The 23,205-nt window shown below is 45.3% G+C and overlaps 1 protein-coding gene across 1 annotated transcript in view; it reads left to right on the top strand.

Annotated features, from left to right (window-relative positions):
- The window catches only part of LOC109892007 (plexin-A1), a 90,255-nt gene that overhangs the window by 40,965 nt on the left and 26,085 nt on the right, over nt 1–23,205 (top strand). Inside the window, exons 5-11 of the mRNA XM_031826387.1 lie at nt 2,395–2,518; nt 2,654–2,790; nt 7,411–7,578; nt 13,919–14,012; nt 15,384–15,620; nt 17,071–17,214; nt 20,765–20,999. Coding sequence (XP_031682247.1) covers nt 2,395–2,518; nt 2,654–2,790; nt 7,411–7,578; nt 13,919–14,012; nt 15,384–15,620; nt 17,071–17,214; nt 20,765–20,999 — 1,139 coding nt within the window. The remainder of the gene's footprint in view (nt 1–2,394; nt 2,519–2,653; nt 2,791–7,410; nt 7,579–13,918; nt 14,013–15,383; nt 15,621–17,070; nt 17,215–20,764; nt 21,000–23,205) is intronic.

Below are 23,205 nucleotides of genomic sequence, written 5' to 3'. Positions count from 1 at the left end.
GACACATACAGACAGACAGAGACACATACATGATGACTCCTTGCTGTCCCCAGTCTACCTGGCCATGCTGCTGCTCCAGTTTCAACTTCCACCTGACTGTGCTGCTGCTCTAGTTTCAACTGTTCTGCCTTATTATTATTCGACCATGCTGGTCATTTATGAACATTGAACATCTTGACCATGTTCTGTTATAATCTCCACCCGGCACAGCCAGAAGAGGACTGGCCACCCCACATAGCCTGGTTCCTCTCTAGGTTTCTTCCTAGGTATTGGCCTTTCTAGGGAGTTTTTCCTAGCCACCGTGCTTCTCCACCTGCATTGCTTGCTGTTTGGGGTTTTAGGCTGGGTTTCTGTACAGCACTTTGAGATATCAGCTGATGTACGAAGGGCTATATAAATAAATTTGATTTGATTTGATTTGACATACAGACAGACAGAGACACATACAGACAGACAGACAGAGACACATACATACAGACAGACGGACAAGAGACACATACATACAGACAGACGGACAGAGACACATACATACAGACAGACGGACAGAGACACATACATACAGACAGACGGAACGGACAGAGACACATACATACAGACAGACGGACAGAGACACATACATACAGACAGACGGACAGAGACACATACATACAGACAGACGGACAGAGACACATACATACAGACAGACGGACAGAGACACATACATACAGACAGACGGACAGAGACACATACATACAGACAGACGGACAGAGACACATACATACAGACAGACGGACAGAGACACATACATACAGACAGACGGACAGAGACACATACATACAGACAGACGGACAGAGACACATACATACAGACAGACGGACAGAGACACATACAGACGGACAGAGACACATACAGACGGACAGAGACACATACAGACGGACAGAGACACATACAGACAGACAGAGACACATACAGACAGACAGACAGAGACACATACAGACAGACAGACAGAGACACATACAGACAGACAGACAGAGACACAGACAGACAGACAGAGACACAGACAGACAGACAGACAGACAGACAGACAGACAGACAGACAGACAGACAGACAGACAGACAGACAGACAGACAGACAGACAGACAGAGACACAGATACAGACACATACAGACAGACAGAGACACAGATACAGACACATACAGATAGACAGAGACACAAATACAGACACATACAGACAGACAGAGACACAAATACAGACACATACAGACAGACAGAGACACAAATACAGACACATACAGACAGACAGAGACACAAATACAGACACATACAGACAGACAGACACAGACATGCAACATGGAGTACACACATATACCAACAAAACTCCATCTCAACAAGCTTCTTAAGCGCTCTCTCTCTTTTATTTTCTTCCACTTTGACTGCTTAATAGTCCCCTTATCTTCACTGTAATGATTCCAGTGAGAATGTTAATTATCTGCTAAAAAGTCTCCTCGCTGTAATCATTGTCCCTCCCTGCGTGAGACCAAACAAATAAACAATTGCATCGGAATGCGGACGTCATCGCTGCAGCGATGGAGAGCGGTTGCCGTGGCCACCTGCAGCGAGGACAAAAGCAGCAGAGTTAATAACTCATCGCAGGCGGAGGGTGGGGGGGGGGGGGTGGGGGACAGCAACGAGATGGGAAGGATACGAGCTTGTTCAATTAATCACCACCCTCCCCCCACTTAAACCCAGTTCTCTCTCGCGCTCTCTCGCGCTCTCTCGCGCTCTCTCGCGCTCTCTCGCGCTCTCTCGCGCTCTCTCGCGCTCTCTCGCGCTCTCTCGCGCTCTCTCGCGCTCTCTCGCGCTCTCTCTCGCTCTCTCTCGCTCTCTCTCGCTCTCTCTCGCTCTCTCTCGCTCTGTCTCGCTCTGTCTCGCTCTCGCTCTATTTGGCTAATTAACAGTCTGGAGTGTCTGAGGCGGGTGAAACATGAGGTCTTGGGCTGTGTGTGTCTGTGTGTGTGCGCGCGCGTGCAGATTACTGACATGTGCCCACGTCTGTGTGTGTGTTCTCGCCTGCGGTGCCCATCCTCCTCAGACGCTCGTCCTCTGCCTCAATCATTTCTAAAATGGATTTTCATTTGGCCAGCCGCCGCCCAAGGCCAAACACAAGGCTTATGGGGTTATAATATCCTCTAATACCGTCGTGCAGACACAAAATGTAGCCTCTCTCTCCTATCATACCTCTCCAGGTACAAGTGGATGTCATCACCATCACACACTGTATCCCGGCTATGGATATGGGCAAGGCCGTTGCTATGCTCTGTGGCATGGTTACCCTTGGACTAACGCTGTGGATAGGTCAATGGTTATGATGATCATATTTGTAGTGTCACTCACCAACTCTCTCTCTCTCTCAGGATCGTGTGTAAGCTGGCTGACGCGACAGGCTACCGAGTGCAAGAGGCTCATGTGGAAGTGTGTGTGAGGGACTGCACACACGCTGACTACAAAGCCATCTCACCCAAGGCCTTCACTTTTGTGGTAAGCCCCAATCATGCCTGTGCTCAATTGTCCTTCTGTAATGTTGTGTCCTTTCATCATTGGGAGAAAAAACCAAACAGTGGATCCCAGAACAAATGAATTCCTGACACGTGTGGATGTATTCCTCTTCCCCAGTCTCCTTACTTCACGCGTGTGCAGCCCTCCAAAGGCCCCCTCTCGGGGGGCACCCGCATCACCATCGAGGGGAGCCACCTCAATGCCGGCAGCGCTGTGGCGGTCAAGATCGGCCTACACCCCTGTCGCTTCGAGAGGTGAGCTCTCTGACAACCCTGGAACAATGACTATTGTGTTTAAGGCTGCATTGCTTTGATGTTTTGATGTTATGGCAAGGAAGAACCCGAATTTTTGGATGCGAATGACCGCCCACCATTTGTGAAGGAAATGGCTTGTTTACGGGCATGACTTCATTTGTTTTTGGGAATGACTGCCCACCGTTTGTGTTGGGAATGACTTCCTCACAATGATCTGGGAGTTAGGGTTGAAAAATGCTCTACGTGAGTCACGTTTCCCTTTTGGGCTATAGGTTAAGGGCTGGGTAAGTTTTCCGACACTCTACCAGAGAAGCTAGAAAGGTGAGAAGGCAGGACACGGAGATGTTCTGTTCTCTGGTAGCAGGTGCTCTCTGTCTCCATAGTCTTTCATGATGAAACACGCGCTCTAACTCGCACGCACAGTACCAGTCAAATGTTTGGACACACATTGTAGGGTTTTTCTTTCTTTTCACAATTTTCTACATTGTAGAATAAGGCATCAAATATTGTTTTAGATTTTAGATTCTTCAATATAGACAGCTTTGCACTCTCTTGTCCTTCTCTTTTGGCAGTGCTTTTCCAACCATCTTGAAGGAGTTCCCACATATGCTGAGCACTTGTCGGCGGCTTTTCCTTCACTCTGCGGTCCAACTCATCCCAAACCATCTCGATTGGGTTGAGATCGGGTAATTGCTGAGGCCAGGTCATCTGATGCAGCACTCCGTCACTCTCATTCTTGGTCAAATAGCCCTTACACAGCCTGGAGGTGTGTTGGGTCATTGTCCTGTTAAAAAACAAATAATAGCCAGATGGGATCGCGATTTGCTGCAGAATGCGGTGGTAGCCATGCTGGTTATGTGTGCCTTGAATTCTAAATAAATCACTGACAGTGTCACCAGAAAAGCATCCCCACACCTCCTCCATGCTTCACGGTGGGAACCACACATGCAGAGATAATCCGTCCTTTTGGCTCATCAGACCAAAAGGACACATTTCCACCAGTCTAATGTCCATTGCTCGTGTTTCTTGACCCAAGCAAGTCTCTTCTTCTTATTGGTGTTCTTTGGTAGTGGTCTCTTTGCAGCAATTCGACCATGAAGGCATGATTCACACAGTCTCCTCTGAACAGTTGATGTTGAGACGTGTCTGTTACACGAAACTCTGTGAAGCATTTATTTGGCCTGCAATTTCCGAGGCTGGTAACTAATGAACCTCCTCTGCAGCAGAGGTAACTCTGGGTCTTCCATTCCTGTGGCGGTCCTCATGAAAGCCAGTAATCATAGCGCTTGATGGTTTTTGCGACTACACTTGAAGACACTTTCAAAGTTTTTGAAGTTTTTCGTGTTGACTTACCTTCATGTCTTAAAATAATGATGGACTGTCGTTTCTCTATGCTTATTTGAGCTGTTCTTGCCATAATATGGACTTGGTCTTATACCAAATAGGGCTGTCCTCTGTGTACCACCCCTACCTTGACACAACACAACTGACTGGCTCAAATGCATAAAAAAATGCCACAAATAAACTTTTAACAAGGCACACCTGTTAATTGAAATTCATTCCAGGTGACTACCTCACGAAGCTGGTTGAGAGAATACCAAGAGTGTGCAAAGCTGTCATCAAGGCAAAGGGTGGCTACTTCAAAGAATCTGAAATATAAAATCTATTTTGATTTGTTTAAACACTTTTTTTTGTTTACTACATGATTGCATATGTTATTATTTCATAGTTTTGATGTCGTCACTATTATTCTACAATGTAGAAAATAGTCAAAGTAAAGAAAAACCCTTGAATGAGTAGGTGTCAACTTTTGACTGGTACTGTATGTATATATATATATATATATATATATCTATATCTATATATATATATATATATATCTATATATATATATATATATCTATATATATATATATATATATATATCTATATATATATATATCTATATATATATATCTATATATATATATATATATATATATATATATCTATATATATATATATCTATATATATATATCTATATATATATATATATATATATCTATATATCTATATATCTATATATATATATCTATATCTATATATATATATCTATATATATATATCTATATATATATATCTATATATATATCTATATATATATATATCTATATATATATATATCTATATATATATATCTATATATATATCTATATATATATATCTATATATATATATCTATATATATATATCTATATATATATCTATATATATATATATATCTATATATATATCTATATATATATCTATATATATATATCTATATATCTATATATATATATATATATATATATACACATATATACATATACATATATATATACACACACACACACACACACACACACACACACACACACGCGCACGCGCACGCGCACGCGCGCGCGCGCGAACTCGCAGCATACCGTGCACTCATCTAAAGCCTTAAATGAACATGTGTTAGCAGAAGGCGGGAACACCTCACAGAAGAACGAGTGCCTCGTTAAGACCTCTCAAAGAAGAGGGTTTGGGAATTTCTCTGAAATGTAGAAAAGAGAACTGAATCAGAGGAGAACATGGGAGAAGACAAACGTTCCTCACCGTAGTGAAAGATCCAGGATATACCCATGCATTTATCTTGCAACGCAGACTGTAGTTTTCCGGACCAATTAGCTTTAGACGTAATTGCGCACAAGGTACTATCAACATGATTGGTGGGTGGTATATAGACAGCCGTATGTGACATGGTTTGTACAAGAGGCATATATGCATGCAGCAATGGCATCTGTTGATATCGGGGAAACATGTTGAGCTAAAACATTGACTGGCTCTGGAAAGAAAGCTGCTGTCTTTGATATAGTATTGGAATTACCAAAAATAGTACGATCTAAATTGATGGCAATGTCGATAATATACTGTATGATGGGCTACATTTTGAGCTGTTTTGGTCCAGTCTCATGGGGCTCGTCTCAATAGTCTGAAGGTCCCTTCATCTCTCCTCGCCTTCATCTGCGTTGATCTGAAAACACAGGATAGGTGAATTCAAGGTGATGGATTCCCACCGGCGGTTTGATGCCACCTTGTCTAGTTTGTAGCAGTGCAGATGAAGGCGAGGAGAGGAAGCCACTCTAGACTATTGAGATGCAAACCTCGCACAGCACAATTCAAAGCATTGTTCTTTCAGTCCCACTCTAGCTGAGCAACATTCTATGTCTCTAAAGTAATGGACTTGGAAAGCGTTTTCCCCTTTTTCTCGCGTCACGTCCAAACATTTTGCCTTTCATCTCCAAGTTCAACGTGGCCGCTTTAATCAATGCCTATTTACCCCGAGTCATTCAGCCACTTATCTCCCTCTGAAACCAATTTCTTCCCCTTCTCTCTCTCTCTCTCTCTCTCTCTCTCTCTTTCTTTCTCTCTCTCTTTCTTTCTCTCTCACTCTCTTTTCCCATTCTTTTGAACCGGCTGACAACAACCTTGTCAAAATATGTACGGCATACCGCGGGTGTTGCCGGCGAGTGTTGTGGATGCAGTTGCCCGGGCAACGTGGCGGTGCAAGCGGAATACGGAAAAAAGCGCTTTACTTTTTTCTTTTTTCCTTCCCTTCCCTTCTCCCCCCCCCCCCCCCCCCCCCCCCCGTACACCTTTCAGCGGAGCCCTGGAAGACGCGGCGTTTTAAATTGCTTCTTACGAGACAGCAGGGATGTGCTCGCGGAAAAGCATCCTTGCTTATTTTCCCTTCCACTTAGTTCCCCCTCAGCTGCTGTCGTCTCTCTAGTATTTTTTTCCCTCTTTCCTCTCCCTCTCTCTCCTCTCAATTTCTTGTCCATAACAGATGGGATTTGTGTATGAAATATTCGTTGTGTAGGGTAGTTAAGTGTGTGCACTCATCACACACACGCATGCACATACCATGTGTACGCACACCCGCCATACATGTGCATCGATTTCACATGCATTCTACAGAATCTTGCAAACAAATACACACACACACACACACACACACACACACACACACACACACACATACATGCATCCTAATATGCACACTCGCAGGAACACTCACATTATGCAGATGTTCAAACACGGCAGGCTTCTCCTGTCTGCTTTGCCAACACTAAAACATTTCATCAGAGGAGATGGAAGTAGAGTGCAAAGTTTGTCCAACTAACCCGAACCGCAAAACTTTCGTAATACAGCACAGCTGGCTAGGTGTCTGAGAGGGTTGCATCATCTAGGGATGACCGGCGTTCTCTGGGCCTCTGCCACTCCAGATCAGTCAGGGAGAGAGAGAGCAGAGAGAGGTCTTTGAAGCCAGAGCTCTGTGAAAGTCTGTCTGACGAAACCCCCGTCTGAAAAGCTGAAAGCACTGGGGCTCTCTGCAGTGTGTGTGTGTGTGTGTGTGTGTGTGTGTGTGACATACTCTTCCCTTCATGTCAAATACACACATCACCCGGTGACATACTATATGATACTTTATTGTCCATTGTTTTTATTTATTTAATTGAACCTTTATTTAACTAGGCAAGTCGGTGAATAACAAATTCTTATTTACAATGACGGCCTATGTTCCTTCATGTAACACACTCCCTCTGCCCTTCCAGGCGGAGTGCCAGGGAGATAGTGTGTGTGACGCCGGCAGGTCTGACTCCCGGCGGTACCCCCGTCATGGTGGACATCAACTCAGCCGAGCTCAGGAACCCAGAGGTCAAGTTCAACTACACCGAGGACCCCACCATCCTCAAGATAGAACCTGACTGGACTATTGCAAGGTGAGTGGGAACTGGGCCTGTATTGACAAAGCATCTGAGACAAGTGCTGGTCTAGGATCTGTCTATATAATCATTATGATCTTAGATGCAACGCTGATCCTAGATCAGCACTCCTACTCAGTGGACACAGGCCCTGGTCTAAAACTGGTTGGAACTAGTCTTTGTTTTTTTGCTTTAGATCTTTTGATGGACAGTTTTATTTTAGTTATATTTGGAGATCTGAGAGGATTGGATAGGTGTAAGGCAAGAAATGTGGCACTAGCGCCCTCTTGCAACTATATTGCTTAGACCTATCCAGTCGTCTCAGATTTTCCACAAGTGCACAGCGGGTAGGGGTTGATTTGGGATTGGACATTAGTCTTAGCACTGAGCCAAGTATGCTGTAGGCACACTTCAGTTTCACACACAGTATCGAGTGACATCAAACACGCAGGCGCTGGTATTTTTTACCACACTTATTTTCCCCCTGAAAACGGGTACAACAGCAAATCTTCGTAGAAAAGGGACTCGAAAGCCGCTGGTAGCTTGTGTTGCAGTCGACGCAAAGACTGTATAAATATTGTCTGACTTATTCAAATGAGACAATGTAGCGAGCCAGTTTGCCACAGGAATATTTATGAACAAACACAAGCTGTGTACAGAGCAGGAAGTGGATTCCAGTGCAAAACGGGCTTGAAAGAATGACCTAGAAAAACTGCTCATTGCTCAGGCAGGCAGGCAGATAGCACACTTGATGCTCCCTAAATAGTAACGTGGCCTTCTATCAACTCAAACAGTCTGGTTGACTAAAGTAATGTCTTTCTGGAACACCTTCTATAGGTCACCTGTCTTGTAATGCATTATAAAGACATTGCATTATAAAGACATTACATGGTATTTATTGTAAGGGACATTTCAACTCGACACTCAATTATTTTTAAAGTGACCCCCGATGTCATCATAAGAAGTCCTTTTCCTTGTATATATATTTGACTTCATGTAGAACATTTCAATTTTCACACATTTAGAAGCTGGTAGGGTGCTGCTGGACATAGTAGATATGTGATTTTATTTTATTTTTTTAAGTGGTCAAGTGCCCCTTTTAATATGCATTTATAGTCTCTTATAAGGACCCATAGAAGATTGAAAAGCAAGTTCAATGGAGAGTGGATCCAGGTGAGGAAACAATGAGCAACTAATTGATAAACCTAAAATGGCAACCACGGGAGAAGTATGCACAAAGTGGTTAAGTGCTTCCATTCAGCCACCGGATGATTGGCAGGTGCATTTCAAGGGCACCCAAACAGACATGATGCCGTCAGACCGAAAAATGTCCGCCAGTCGCTAGGGGGAACGGGACAAACCACTACGGAGACATCACGAGGGGAAAGTAGAGGTGAAAATAGGCGAAGCGTTTTTAAAATCTCCGTAGGGGCCGGAGAGACGGTCGGCAGACTCGACACACGACCGAGGTGCGAGGAGGCGAGCGGTCTCATTTGGAACGGAGGTGTGAAAGGAAGGAGTGGAGACGTAGAAAGGAGGATAAAAAGGTGTTAGCGTCGCTGGCGTTAGCCTCAGGAGGGAACGTGACCTCACTGGCTCGCTCGTTATTTGGTGTTTTTCTCACCGCTCCCGGAGGATTGGCTGTTTCTCCTCCCGGCCAATCATGCGGTGTGTACCTCGCAAAAGCAAATTTGTTGCCGCATCCTCTACGGCAACCTTTTTCACACGCCCGCAACAAACAACAAAGGTGGTTTCCGACACACGTTCACCACAAGACGTTGGTTAAACGAGGGTCGACACAACTCACTTGTTACTTTTCAGCTCGTGCTGGCACACTGACAGTCTCCCTGTGCTAAACTCGCAGTGACTAAACAGCACAGCGGAGATGTCACATAGGAATGGGTTTCACAACGTCACCTGGAATCAGTACACATTGCAATCAATAGAAGTCAACTCCTACCAAGTGCCACTCTTGGTTACCCCACACCATCTTGCAGCCTCTTGAGTGGTGTTCCATCGACCCCTTTGTCTGTAACAAGTATTTGTTTTAGTGTCTTTACACAGATGAGCAGGTGGGTGGGCCTCGGGTAGGTTGGCTTGCATGCTTACTGATTCAAACTTGTCACATTGCGTCATGTCACTCTGGTTTAGTGAGGTCAGCTCTCCTGTGGTTGAGAGGGGGGAGGTGTCTGGTGGGGACGTGGCTCTTGCCCATGTTACCCTTGTCCTTATGGGTAATTGTCAGGTGAATTGAAAAAGTCAAATGGTGAAAAGTTCAGAGAGCCAGCAATTCCACAGTCTGGGTCAGGGCTGGGCGATATGGAATGAATGCAATATTCTAAATGCCTGTTTCACAGAATCAAGTTTTTATTTTATTTGTTCATTTTTTACGAGCGTTTATGTCCGCTTGTTCTCATATGTTGTCTTTTTTTTGTCTCGTTCGCTTCTTCTGTGCTGTGCACCTTCCCATTTACACCAGAGATCGGTATATAATGATGAGATGCTCATGGTTCTGCCTTAACAATGGGAGTCATTGTCCCAGAGATGACAAGCTTAGGTTCAAAATAAGTGCATAGAAATGCATTGGGCTTATTTTGGACAGATTTCGGCAAGAGCGCTCCTCTTTCTCCCAAGCCCCTCTCCCTACCACTTACAACAACAAAGGTGAGAGATCACTTCTTCCCCTCCGACAAATGGTTTATACTCGTAATTTGAGGTTTGGTCCAACAGAATCGCTCATATGCATACCAAAACGCATGGAGACATGATTTTACTATAATAGAGAAGAAGATGACCTTTCGAACCATACACACGGTTTATGTTTGAACTCAAATTTGGAGCAGAGCAGACACTACTAAAACGGATGTACTAATGAACGCTCGTTCTGGAAAATGAATGCTCAGTTTGTCGCTCACGCGCATTAGGGTACCACGTCTTGCTAGTAGCATTTTAGTCCAATAAAGAGGACTATTCTGTCTAGACTGTTTTATAAATGTGCAATAAGCATAAAACAAATATGTGAGGAATTGGCAACTCGTTCATTGTGAGGAATTGGCAACTCGTTCATTGTGAGGAATTGGCAACTCGTTCATTGTGAGGAATAAGCCACTTGATGTCTTGAAAAAGAGGAGAGCCACAGACTCTCCGATTCAATAATTTAATAACCCGACGTTTCGACAGACAAGCTGTCTTCAATCAATCCAATGTATTTGTTAAGCCCAGCCTAAAACCCCCCAAAACAGCAAGCAATGCTGATGTAGAAGCACGGTGGCCAGGGAAAATATACCTAGAAAGGCAGGAACCTAGGAAGAAACGTAGACAGGAACCAGGCTCTGAGGGGTGGCCAGTCCTCTCTTCTGGCTGTGCCGGGGTTGAGATTATAACAGTACATGGCCAAGATGTTCATAGATGACCAGCTGGGTCAAATAATAATAATCACAGTGGTTGTCGAGGGTGCAACAGGTCAGCACCTCCAGGAGTATATGTGAGTTGGATTTGGATTTTCATAGTCGAGCATTCAGAGTTAGAGACAGCAGGTGCGGTAGAGAGAGAGTTGAAAACAGCAGGTCGGGGACAAGGTAGCACGTCTGGTGAACAGGTCAGGGTTCCATAGCCACAGGCAGAACAGTTGAAACTGGAGCAGCAGCACGACTAGGTGGACTGGGGTATAATGACAAACACTGCCGGTCACTAGTTTATATAGTGTCAAAGGACACACACAGGTGTCTGTAATCATGGCCGGGTGTGGCTTGATATCATTGGTCATTTTCAGATATAAATAGATCATACGGAAACATGAGTGGATAGCAAAGCAACAATATGGCTACATGGGCCTACAAACCATTTACAATGAATAGCAAAGTCACAATAATCACAAGAATGGCATCAGAGTCTATGTTGAGACCGAGGGGAGCAAGGGTCTTTTAAATGAAAGATGTTAACAAATTGTCAAGGTCATCCCCTCTCCTAGGGAGGGTGACGTGTTCAATGCCGATATAACTTAAAGGTGGTGGTCCGCAACAGGATGCGGCAAGTCTTTTTCCCCTAATGTATTAAGGTGCTCCGAGATTCGTGCTTCCCGGAATTCCCGCTTCCTTTTGCCAACATCATTTTTACCACAAGGACATGTTTTATAAGATAAATAACTGCCTTTAGTGGAGCAAGTGATGGCTCCAGTTTCCCTGTTTGGGGGTGTTTAAAAGATCTACATTTATAAGTGCCACTGCATTGAGCGCAGCCGTTACACTTGCAGTTTCCATCCGGTAGAGGCACAAATAGACGTTGTGCAGGTTATGTCGGGGTGGTAAATCAGAGTTTACCAATTGATCTCTGAGATTTCTGCACCGCGAGAATACGACCAAAGGGAGGGCCCGAAAACACATATTGTCATCAGATCTTAGAATGTGCCAATGTTTGAACGATTCCCTTAATTTGTTGAGAGCACTTTGAATAGCGGGTAGTGATTTCAACATGTGAACAAACAGTTGGAGGTTACTGAAGGTTGTGTTCATAACATTGCCCTGTTTTACCTCAATGGAGAATTTATTTGACTAAATGGATAAATACAATGGTTAAAGCCCGGACATGAACCAAAAGGCTAAAACAAGGATTAAAAAGTAAAGAGCATAAAATCTAGCCAACCTGCTCTCCTCTAACCTTGCTTTCCACCCCAACTGCCTCTCTCCCCCAAACACACATGCACCTGTATTCAATCAACTCAAATTGCTGGGAGGGGCTTACCATACACAATTAGCAAATCCTGATTCTAAACACATTTTTTTAACACACTTAACTGCTGCAGGGGAAATGGTGGGAAAAAAACATGTTAACTATGGCAGGATATGAATTATGAGTGAAAAACAGGGCCCTTTATTTAACACACACACTGGGGAATATCTGCCATCTTCACACAGACGACGATTAAATCGGGTGTCTTAGTGCTGGGCTGAAACAAAAGCCTGCACGTCCAGTACCTCTCCAGTACCTGAAATGATTTTGGGTTTTAGACATACAACTTAACCTAACAACTCACATTAAATTATTCCGCTGCTCTGTCGTTCACTACATACTTTAGTCTGAGACTGCCCTCATTGAAGTTGTTTGTGACGAGTGGTATTGTAAAAAATAAATTTAAAAAGTCATCAGCGATTAGATAGTCTCTAAACCAATCAGAGTATCAAAGCCGATGACAAACTGCCACTTTACCCACGTGTGTTCTGGCTCTGGCCCAACTAATCGGTTTCTGGACCAATTAGACGGCCCCAGATGTGTTCGCGTTCGGAGAAGGGTCAGGGAGGTACTCAGATCCAGACTCATTGCAGAGAATGGCCATGGGCAATAGCTTAGCGTTTGGCCGGAGCAAGGAGTCTGGGTAGCCGGGCAAGTTCATTGAGGTAATAATCTAGTATTTTGGTCCCTTCCCTGAAGCTATTCGAGTTTAAACAAGCTTTTAATATGCAAGTGCCTTAGCGTTGCCATCATTACCTCTGATGGAGTGCGTGAAACGGCTCACGTACTCTACGGTGTCGAGGACTCATTAACATTAATGCCAGAACTGGGTGGCCTTTTTCACTTTGACAAAAATGTGATGTATCAGGCAACCGCGTGGTTCTCTGGAAGATGTGGTTCTCTGGAAGATGTGGTTCTCTGGAAGATATGGCCCCTGCGTCCCAAATGGGACCCTATTCCCTTCATAAAGCACTACTTTTTTACCAGAGGCCTTTCAGCCATGGTATGCTTGTTATGGCCTTTTTTTGCAAGATATCAGGGAAGATATCACTGAGTATAAGATATTAGTTGTCTGCATCCCAAATGGCACCTTATTCCCTATATCCCCCGTTCATAGCTCGCGGACAAAGATGCGGGCCCAGAACGGGGTCAATCCGGGCCTCGGGTCCCGGGAAAAATAATAATAAATACCCAAATGCTCAGGCTTTGACCCCTGTTATCATATAAACACGCATAAGGCATGGAAGAATTTGCAAAATTGCAGGAAATTAGCTTTAATATTTTCTCTCCATCAAGAGGGGTGTGAACAGTTTGGAGTTGCGAGGTGTGGGTTTGTTACTACGCCGATAAATGACATCCACCCAGACCTTTGCCACCTAGGAAATTTGTGCGACCGGACCTTCTCAAATAGTACTCGAGTACCCCTGCTCTATAATAGTGCACAAGTTTAGACCAGATCCCTTGGGCCCATTTGGGACTCACCCACTGCCTTCTGTAATATTAGAAAAAACACCAAGTGCCCTTATTCAATATTTTGATGCGATCGAACAGTGAATGGGATTATTGATTTGTTATTGTAGTGTGTATGTGCTGTTATGGGTTTTGTTGTTGATGGTTTCCTCTTTTTCAGTGGCGGGACTCTGTTGACCATCACTGGCACCAACCTGGCTACCATCAAAGAGCCGAAGATGAGAGCCAAGTACGGGAAAGCCCAATCTGTCAACGTGAGTACTACTCACCCAACATTCATACATACTGCACACACGCAGCGTCCTGTATAACTAACCTAGTGAGAACACACAATTCAGTCCCATTCAAAATCCTACATTGCCTAACTTTATCTCTAAAACCTAACCTTAACCCTAACCCTTAATCTAACACTAATTCTAACCCTAACCCTAAACCCCCTAGAAATAGTATTTGACCTTGTGGGGACTAACAATGTCCCCAGTTGGTCAAATGAGTGTTTGTTTACTATTCTTGTTGGGACTTCCGGTATAGTGCGTGAGTATAGTTAAACATGTGCGCACACACACACACACACACACCTGACCCGGTGATCAACCAGCCCCGGGCCTATTTATGGGTGTGTGTTTTTGGTGGTGAATCTCCATTTAGCAGGTTAACCTTTTTGAAATGTCAACCAGCAATAAACCTGGGCTGTCTGGCAAATCCCTCCATCCTTCCTTCACCTAGCACCACAGGGCTAGGTTAACCTTTTCTCTTTCATTCTGCCCTCTCCATTCCTGTCTCTCTCTCTCTTGTCTCTGTCTCTCTCTCTGTCTCTCTCTCTGTCTCTCTCTCTGTCTCTCTCTCTGTCTCTCTCTCTGTCTCTCTCTCTGTCTCTCTCTCTGTCTCTCTCTCTGTCTGTCTCTCTCTGTCTGTCTCTCTCTGTCTCTCTCTCTCTGTCTGTCTCTGTCTGTCTCTCTCTCTCTCTCCACAACATATCCCAGACCAAAACAAAGTGTATTTTACTGCTTTTTCCCTCTTCCGTGTCACCATTTTTATCCGTCTGCCCCGTGCAATTTCAGACCCCGCTAGCTAATGCACTGTGATTACTTGGCATGCCAGAGGGGGACTGGGTGGCTTGTTGTGGGAAAAAGTAGAGTGGTGAGGCGACTCAAACGTTTCCAAAGCGTGTGTTTAGGATTGCTTGTTAGCGTCAGTCTTGCTAACCCTTGTATATGCCGTTACTGTCTCAGTCGCTCTGCATTAATGGGAGCGGAGAATGTTTAGCCCACAGGGGCGAACAGCAGGAGATGATTTGGGCTTTTTTGGTTCTTTGTTTTTGTTTACGTTCTTGTTTAGATTGTGGAAGCTATGAACCTATCCACTATCCTCTCTCAGCGCTGATGTTACTCAGATGTTGTTTTGTCATGTGTTTCTGTTGACATGTTTTTTTTTACATTAGTTATCTTTTTGGGGGGGGGGCTAAATGTCAGTGTACTGTGACATAATGAACTTATCCACCCTTCCCTTTTTTGTGTGTGTTTTTTCCTACATTTTGTTAGCAATTTGTATTTATATTATGGAAGCTAACATTTAAATGTAATCGTATTTACGTAATGAACTTATCCATCCTCTCTCTCCTTCAGAACTGCACAGTGCTTAACAACACAGTGATGGTGTGTCTGGCGCCATCTGTGGCCGTCTCGGAGAAGGGCTTCTCAGAGACGGGCAGCGGTCCCGACGAGATCGGCTTCATTATGGACGACGTGCGCGCCACACTGGTTGTCAACGAGACGTTCAGCTTCTACCCGGATCCTGTGATAGAGCCGCTTAGTCCCACGGGCCTGCTGGAGCTCAAACCCAGTTCCCCACTCATCCTCAAGGTGAGACTGATGGAGACTGGAGACCAGGGTGGGGGAGGAACGTCCAGGATTGTGGTGGTGGGGGGGGGGGGGGGGGTCCTAGAGTGGAGTTGGGGGATTCTGAGGAAGCCACCAGTATGGAGGAGTATTATTGTGTGGAGCGTGGGGCCAAGTTTGGAAGAACTTTAAAAAATATTTTTTTTAATATCTCCCTGGGAGGAGAAATTACACCGTATGAAGGCCTCCAGGTTCAATTGTAACCGTCAAATTGTAGATTTCAATCTCACCCAACCGACTCAGGTTAGAAAATAGTTAAAACTTCGCAGCTGCATCCAATATATTTATGAAATGACATTGATGTCAATTTGAATTGCCCTCTTTCTCTTAAAACCTTCCATCAGAAATGGTTGTCCTATTTATTTGTTCCCTACCACCCTTTGAGCTATTGCCTTTTCAAAAGAACGCTTTGAGATCCGACAAAAAAAAGGCGCTACCTGTGCCGTCCCCTGCTGTGATAGGCCGAGAGCCCTTTGAAAAGTATCATCCAAATACAACGCAGATGTGCCACTTGCACCTGTTCCCCCCGTCAGATAACGTCAGAGCGAGTTCACAGCCAAATGGTAACTTTATACCAGAGCCTTTGAATCCCTCTTGCGCTTATATACTGACTCGCTTATTTTGTCATCTCCCCTCTCTCCTTGAACTTCAAAGCCATTCCTCTGGAGAAAAAAAAAAAAATCCACCGTGGTACTGTATATCATGGATATTTTATATGAAATCAGCTTTATTTTCCTTATAGCCAATCAGAAACGAGCTGGGAAGTTGAGAAAACTGTGACCCTCACAGTTTAAATAAAGATTCCATAATGAACCCTTACAATCCTTTGATTGCTGCGTCTTCCGCTTCTCTGAGAAGCCGGAGGGGGGGAGGGAGGGAGGGGGGGACGCACATTAAACTGGCATCATATTAAATAATTGTGGATAAATTAGATGTGCATCAGATTTTCCAAGCAATTAATTCCTCTCCCTGCAAAGCCTCGTGGGTAAGTGGGGTGGGGTGGGGGGGTGGGGGGTGGGGGGGGGGGGGGCAGGCAGAGACGTGGGTTTATTTATCCCTCTAAATTGGTTCCCTCTCGGCCAATGAGACGCCGCGAAAGCCCCCGTCAGGCTCAACTAAACGCCACCAGAATCCCAGGTCTCCCTACGCTGGGTCTTGACTTTACTAAAGAAGCGCCTGTAGCTAATAAGACCTCGCTACGGCATCTGTGGAATTAGGACTTGATCATCAGAAATCACCCCCTTTCTATGTATGATTAAATAGGTATGCACGTGACTGACGGTTCGAGGTGAGAGGGTGTGTTCGCGTGCGTGTGTGTTGAGTTTGTGTTGTGTGTGTGCGCACATGCGTTCCTATGCATTCTCCTGAGCTGTGTGTCTAACGTGGTGTGTGTCTGTCGCGGTCTCTCTCCTAGGGTAAGAACCTAATCCCGGCTGCCCCTGGTAACGCTCGTCTCAACTACACGGTCCTGATCGGAGAGACACCCTGTGTCCTCACCCTGTCAGAGAGCCAGCTGCTCTGTGAGTGGCCCAACCACACGGGAGAACACAAAGTCACCGTAAGTACTCTACTGAAGCCTCTTCGACTTTGGGTTGGGCTGTGCTGTGTGTCGTTTTGTGCGTCATTGGATCGCACTGTGTCGCAATCGCGTTTCATCTCTCTGGTTTATCGCTCGTCTCGGTTTTCTCTCTTTACGTCCTCTTTCTGTTCTATACTCTTTCAATATCACATGACAGTCCGGTCTCCTCTTTTGTCATGTCCATATCCCCCATCCCTCTATTCCTTCCTCTTTTCCCCTTGCCTGGATTCTCTTCAAAGGAAGAGTAGAAGAGATGGGGAGAGCATCAGAAGGATGGACCATTTTATTCTCGCCGTCTCTTCTACTCTTCTTTTGGACGACCGCTCTCTCTCTCCATTGCGTTGTTCTTTTTTCCGTTCGCATACAAATCCACACACAGGCTTCCGGTGCGTAACGTTGACTGTGTTCATAGGCACGGCAACTTGATGAATTCAATTCTGAATTTGGCTGAAGATTTCTGCAGGGATTTGCGTAGACATTGGTATCCAATGCAGCCCAGAAATGACCTATGGCCAAAGAGGTCCATGTCTATATTTTACAGTCCCTCGGTTGCATGTGGTGTTTGATCGATATCGGCCGGCAAATTACAATTCAAGGCCTATAGCGTTATGTTCTTGATTTGAAAGGGTTACCAAGGGTGCATCTCAGTACACTTCGTGTTTTTTCTAGACTCTCCTCGTCTCCTTTTCTTCTGCACTGATTACCACAATGTTGTGACATGGATAGGAATTGGAGTTGCATCTTAGTAGCCTAGTTTTTGAAAGTAATTTTACATTAAACAAAAATACAAATGCAACATGCAACAATTTCAAAGATTTACAGTTCATATAAGGAAATCGGTCAATTTAAATAAATGTATTAGGCCCTAATCTATGTACTTCACAAAACTGGGAATACAGATATGCATCTGTTGGTCACAGAACTTCTTTTTTTAAAGGAAGGGACGTGGATCAGAAAACCAGTCCGTATCTGGTGTGACCACGATTTACCTTATGCAGCACAACACATCTCCTTCACACAGAGTTGTATCAGGATGTTGATTGTAGCCTGTGGATGTTGTCCCACTCCTCTTCAATGGCTGTGCAAAGTTGTTGGATATTGGCGTGAACTGGAACGCGCTGTTGTACACGTCGATCCAGAGCAACCCAAACATACTCAATTGGTGACATGTCTGGTGAGTATGCAGGCCATGGAAGAACTGGGACATTTTCAGCTTCCAGGAATTGTGTACAGATCCTTGCGAAACATGAGTTGATGGTGGCGGATGAACGGCACGACAACGGGCCTCAGGATCTTGTTACGGTATCTCTGTCCATCGATAAAATGCAATTGTGTTCTTTGTCCGTAGCTTATACCTGCCCGTACCATAACCCCACCGCCACCATGGGGCGCTCTGTTTATAACGTTGACATCAGCAAACCACTTGCCCACACGATGCCATACGCAGTCTGCCATCTGCCCGTCACAGTTGGAAGAGGGATTCATTTGTGAAGAGCACACTTCTCCAGCGTGCCAGTGGCCATCAGCGGGGCAAACGCTCACCTTTGAATTCGGTTACGGCGCTGAACTGCAGTCAGGTCATGACCCTGTGAGGACGACGAGCACGCAGATGAGCTTCCCTGAGACGGTTTTTGAAAGATTGTGCAGAAATTCTTTGGTTGTGCAAACCAACAGTTTCATCAGCTGTCCGGGTGATTGGCCTCAGACGATACCCCAGGTGAAGAAGCCGGATGTGGAGGTCCTGGGCTGTAAGTGGTTACACGTGGTCTGCGGTTGTGATGCCAGTTGGACCTCCTGCCAAATGCTCTAAAACAATGTTGGAGGCGGCTTATGGTAGGGAAATTCTCTGGCAACAGCTCTGGTGGACATTCCTGCAGTCAGCAGGCCAATTGCATGCTCCCTCAAAACTTGAGGCATCGGTGGCATTGTGGTGTGTGACAAAATGACACATTTTTGAGTGGCCTTTTATCGTCCCTAGGACAAGGTGCAGGTGTGTAATTATCAATGCTTTTGCTGAATCAGCTTCTTGATATGCCACACCTTTTAGGTGGATGAATTATTTTGGCAAATGAGAAATGCTCACTAACAGGGATGTAAACAAATTTGTGCACAACATTTGAGAGAAATAATATTTTTGCATGTGGAACATTTCTGGGATCTTCTATTTCAGCTTATGAAACATGGGACCAACACTTTACATGTTGCGTTTTATATTTTTGTTCAGTGTAGTTGAAACTAGGGCTTGTGTAATTCATACTGTGCGAAGGTGAGACTATTGTTGCGACAAGGAAACGTTTTCAACTAGGTTTGGAATATGCTCACGCGCTATCACACATACACCAGCTTTGTAGTGTAGCGCTAGTGTTACAGGCTTTGGTTTGTCAATTTCTGTTTTGAGGTTGGACTTGTACTCATCAGCACGTAGGGCGCACCGATTGGTGTCGACTCATTAATCAGCATGTGTTGCACCTGTGCTGGTTGCCATCTTGTTAGTGTGAAGGTGTTTCACTTGTGCTGGCCCAGGTGCTATTTAAGAGTGGCTGGCCCAGTGCTCCTGTTGTCTTGAGAGAAGTGGAGGGTCAACACCTTTTAGTTGGCGCTCCCTATTTGATATCTCGAAAAACATTTCTTTGTCTGATTTCCCATATTTAGTTTCACCTTTTTGGTTTGTTTCCTGTCTTTGTTTGGTGTGGGTTTGTCTTTTGTTTTCCTCGTCTTGGGAAAATTTAGAGGGGCTCATGGTGTGTGTCTTTTAGGTTCCCGTTGTTGGACACCCTCAAGAGTGTCTTTCAAAACCCCTCCTAAACCCCCAGCTGTTTTGGTTGTTGGTCAGTGACTGTTAGTTTCCCACTTGTTTGAGTGATGTTTTTGGTTTTCTTGCTGGGGAACGTAACACTAGCATGTGTGACAGACACTGGGGTGTGAGAGAGACTCTATATGGCTTGTTGGGGTCTGCCTGTGCAAATTACGGCTGTTAAATGGACATTTCAAAAATGTACTTCGTATTTATAATCTCCATCACCACCCCAACGTCAAAGTATGTTTTTTCAAAAATACAAATATACACAAAAAATATATAATTTAAAACATTTGCGCGTTTCTGTTTTGTAGTAAAAAATATAAAGATAAGTGTTTTCAATGACATAAACCAATTAGTAGGCAATGCCTATTCATAATTAGTTAACATCACACAATGCACACCGATGATGTCATTGGAAACACTTATCTTTCTCTATTTTTTACTACAAAACAGAAACACTCAATCTTTTTTATTACATATGTTGATGGTGGTGCTGGAAATTATGAAAATGAAGTTGAAAAATATTGACATTTCCCTTTAACAGCTCCTCACTAGATGGAAATAGCAGCGACAAAGAGCTAGAAGTCGTGTGTGTGTGTGTGTGTGTGTACACTCTATTTCTGCTAAATTACATCTAATTCACCATATGACTGTGTTGAAATGTGTGTTTTAAAGGTAATGTCCTATGAAGAATCTAAAACCGTGTGTGTTTCACCCCCCCCCCCCAAGGTGCGCGTTGGGGGCTTTGAGTACTCCCCCGGTACCATCCAGATCTACTCTGACAGCCTGCTTACCCTGCCCGCCATCATCGGCATCGGAGGGGGTGGCGGCCTGCTCCTATTGGTCATCATCGCCGTGCTCATCGCCTACAAGAGGAAGTCGCGGGACGCCGACCGCACGCTGAAACGCCTGCAGCTCCAAATGGACAACCTGGAGTCCCGGGTGGCGCTGGAGTGCAAGGAAGGTAAGCCACACCTGTCAATCAATTACATTAAATTCAATTAAATTCAACTTTATTGACATATTCAGGACGAGGAGGCTAAGCAACAGCTGTCAATCAACAAAAAGTAGGCCAGGTTTCTCGCGACTTGAGGGGCTACTGCACTGGTGGTGCAGACATCTGTTCCAGCCCAGCACACGAACAGTCGCTGAATCGTGGTCTTCCTGAGGAGAATACAAAACATATAGGAGAGCGGCGTTCTAGAGGCAGAGCAGGACAAGCTCAATATCCATGTACTTCCTCTCCATCCAAAAACACACACACACACACACACACACACACACACAAAATGGCCCTCCCACTGGGTGCTGCTTGCTCTTGGTACCCATCCAGAAGAACACTTTGATCGGGGCTCCGCCGCCCGGCGCCAGATGTTGGGTTCCTCCCCAATGCGAGGTCTGCTTGGATGGCCTTTCTGTTTTAGGAAGGGAGGGAGGGAGAGAGAATGGTGGATGGAGAGAGAGAGATATGAAAAGGGGGTGGAAGAGCTGGGGAGAGAGAGGGGGAAGGAAAGAGAGGGCGGGAGAGGGGGAGGTGTCTGCAACGCGTGCTCTCACATTAACATTTGTTCATTTGGCACACTCCTGATCTGGTGGGAGGCCAATGATACTGTCTATCTGTTTTGGGAGAGAGTGGAAATAGAGTAGATTTGATTTTAGGCTTCCTTAAAGATAGATGGAGAGAATGGGAGCGCGAGAGTAGAGAGAGGTTTTAGGATTCCATAAGGAGAGTGAGAGAGAGAGTGAGAGATTTGGATAGTGTGTAGATTTGAATGCGCCATAAGGGGAATCATACTGCAGCATCTGCTCTGCAGTTTAGAGAACCTAGAAGTAGCCCATCCCATGCTTAAATATTTTCACAAGATAGCGAGACTGTAGCCTGGGTTCCGGTCTGTTTATCTAACATTCCACTCCTTATACTCTATCATTTGCCAAAGAATGACTTGAGTGTAATGTCAGCTAAACCGACTGGTACCCAGGCTGGCAAGACTGGTGTGATATGAAGCATTCTTAGTAACAATGCATTGTACAGTTAAAAAACACAAGAGTGCAGGAGACCGGGCTGTGGTCCCTGTCATCACAATGGCCATCTCTGCCCAGCGCCACATGGCAACAGACACCGATTGGCCGCTGTCTTCGCCACACTGTCCATCCAGGGGTCACCACCTTGTCTGTCCCCCACAGTCACCACAGATGGATGGAGAACGACAGGGAGAGATAGGTAAAGGTGCATAGGGAGAGATGGATAGAGCCCCAGAGACTGGAGAGATGGATAGAGCCCCAGAGAAGGGAGAGATGGATAGAGCCACAGAAGGGAGAGATGGATAGAGCCACAGAGACTGGAGAGATGGATAGAGCCCCAGAGAAGGGAGAGATGGATAGAGCCCCAGAGAAGGGAGAGATGGATAGAGCCACAGAGAAGGGAGAGATGGATAGAGCCACAGAGAAGGGAGAGATGGATAGAGCCCCAGAGAAGGGAGAGATGGATAGAGCCACAGAGAAGGGAGAGATGGATAGAGCCCCAGAGACTGGAGAGATGGATAGAGCCACAGAGAAGGGAGAGATGGATAGAGCCCCAGAGACTGGAGAGATGGATAGAGCCACAGAGAAGGGAGAGATGGATAGAGCCCCAGAGACTGGAGAGATGGATAGAGCCACAGAGAAGGGAGAGATGGATAGAGCCCCAGAGACTGGAGAGATGGATAGAGCCCCAGAGACTGGAGAGATGGATAGAGCCCCAGAGACTGGAGAGATGGATAGAGCCCCAGAGACTGGAGAGATGGATAGAGCCCCAGAGACTGGAGAGATGGATAGAGCCACAGAGAAGGGAGAGATGGATAGAGCCCCAGAGACTGGAGAGATGGATAGAGCCCCAGAGACTGGAGAGATGGATAGAGCCACAGAGAAGGGAGAGATGGATAGAGCCACAGAGACTGGAGAGATGGATAGAGCCACAGAGACTGGAGAGATGGATAGAGCCCCAGAGACTGGAGAGATGGATAGAGCCCCAGAGACTGGAGAGATGGATAGAGCCCCAGAGACTGGAGAGATGGATAGAGCCCCAGAGAAGGGAGAGATGGATAGAGCCCCAGAGACTGGAGAGATGGATAGAGCCACAGAGAAGGGAGAGATGGATAGAGCCACAGAGAAGGGAGAGATGGATAGAGCCA

The sequence above is a fragment of the Oncorhynchus kisutch genome, linkage group LG1 (assembly GCF_002021735.2).
Source record: "Oncorhynchus kisutch isolate 150728-3 linkage group LG1, Okis_V2, whole genome shotgun sequence".
NCBI classification, from domain to species: domain Eukaryota; kingdom Metazoa; phylum Chordata; class Actinopteri; order Salmoniformes; family Salmonidae; genus Oncorhynchus; species Oncorhynchus kisutch.
This window is presented reverse-complemented; position numbering and strand designations above follow the sequence as displayed.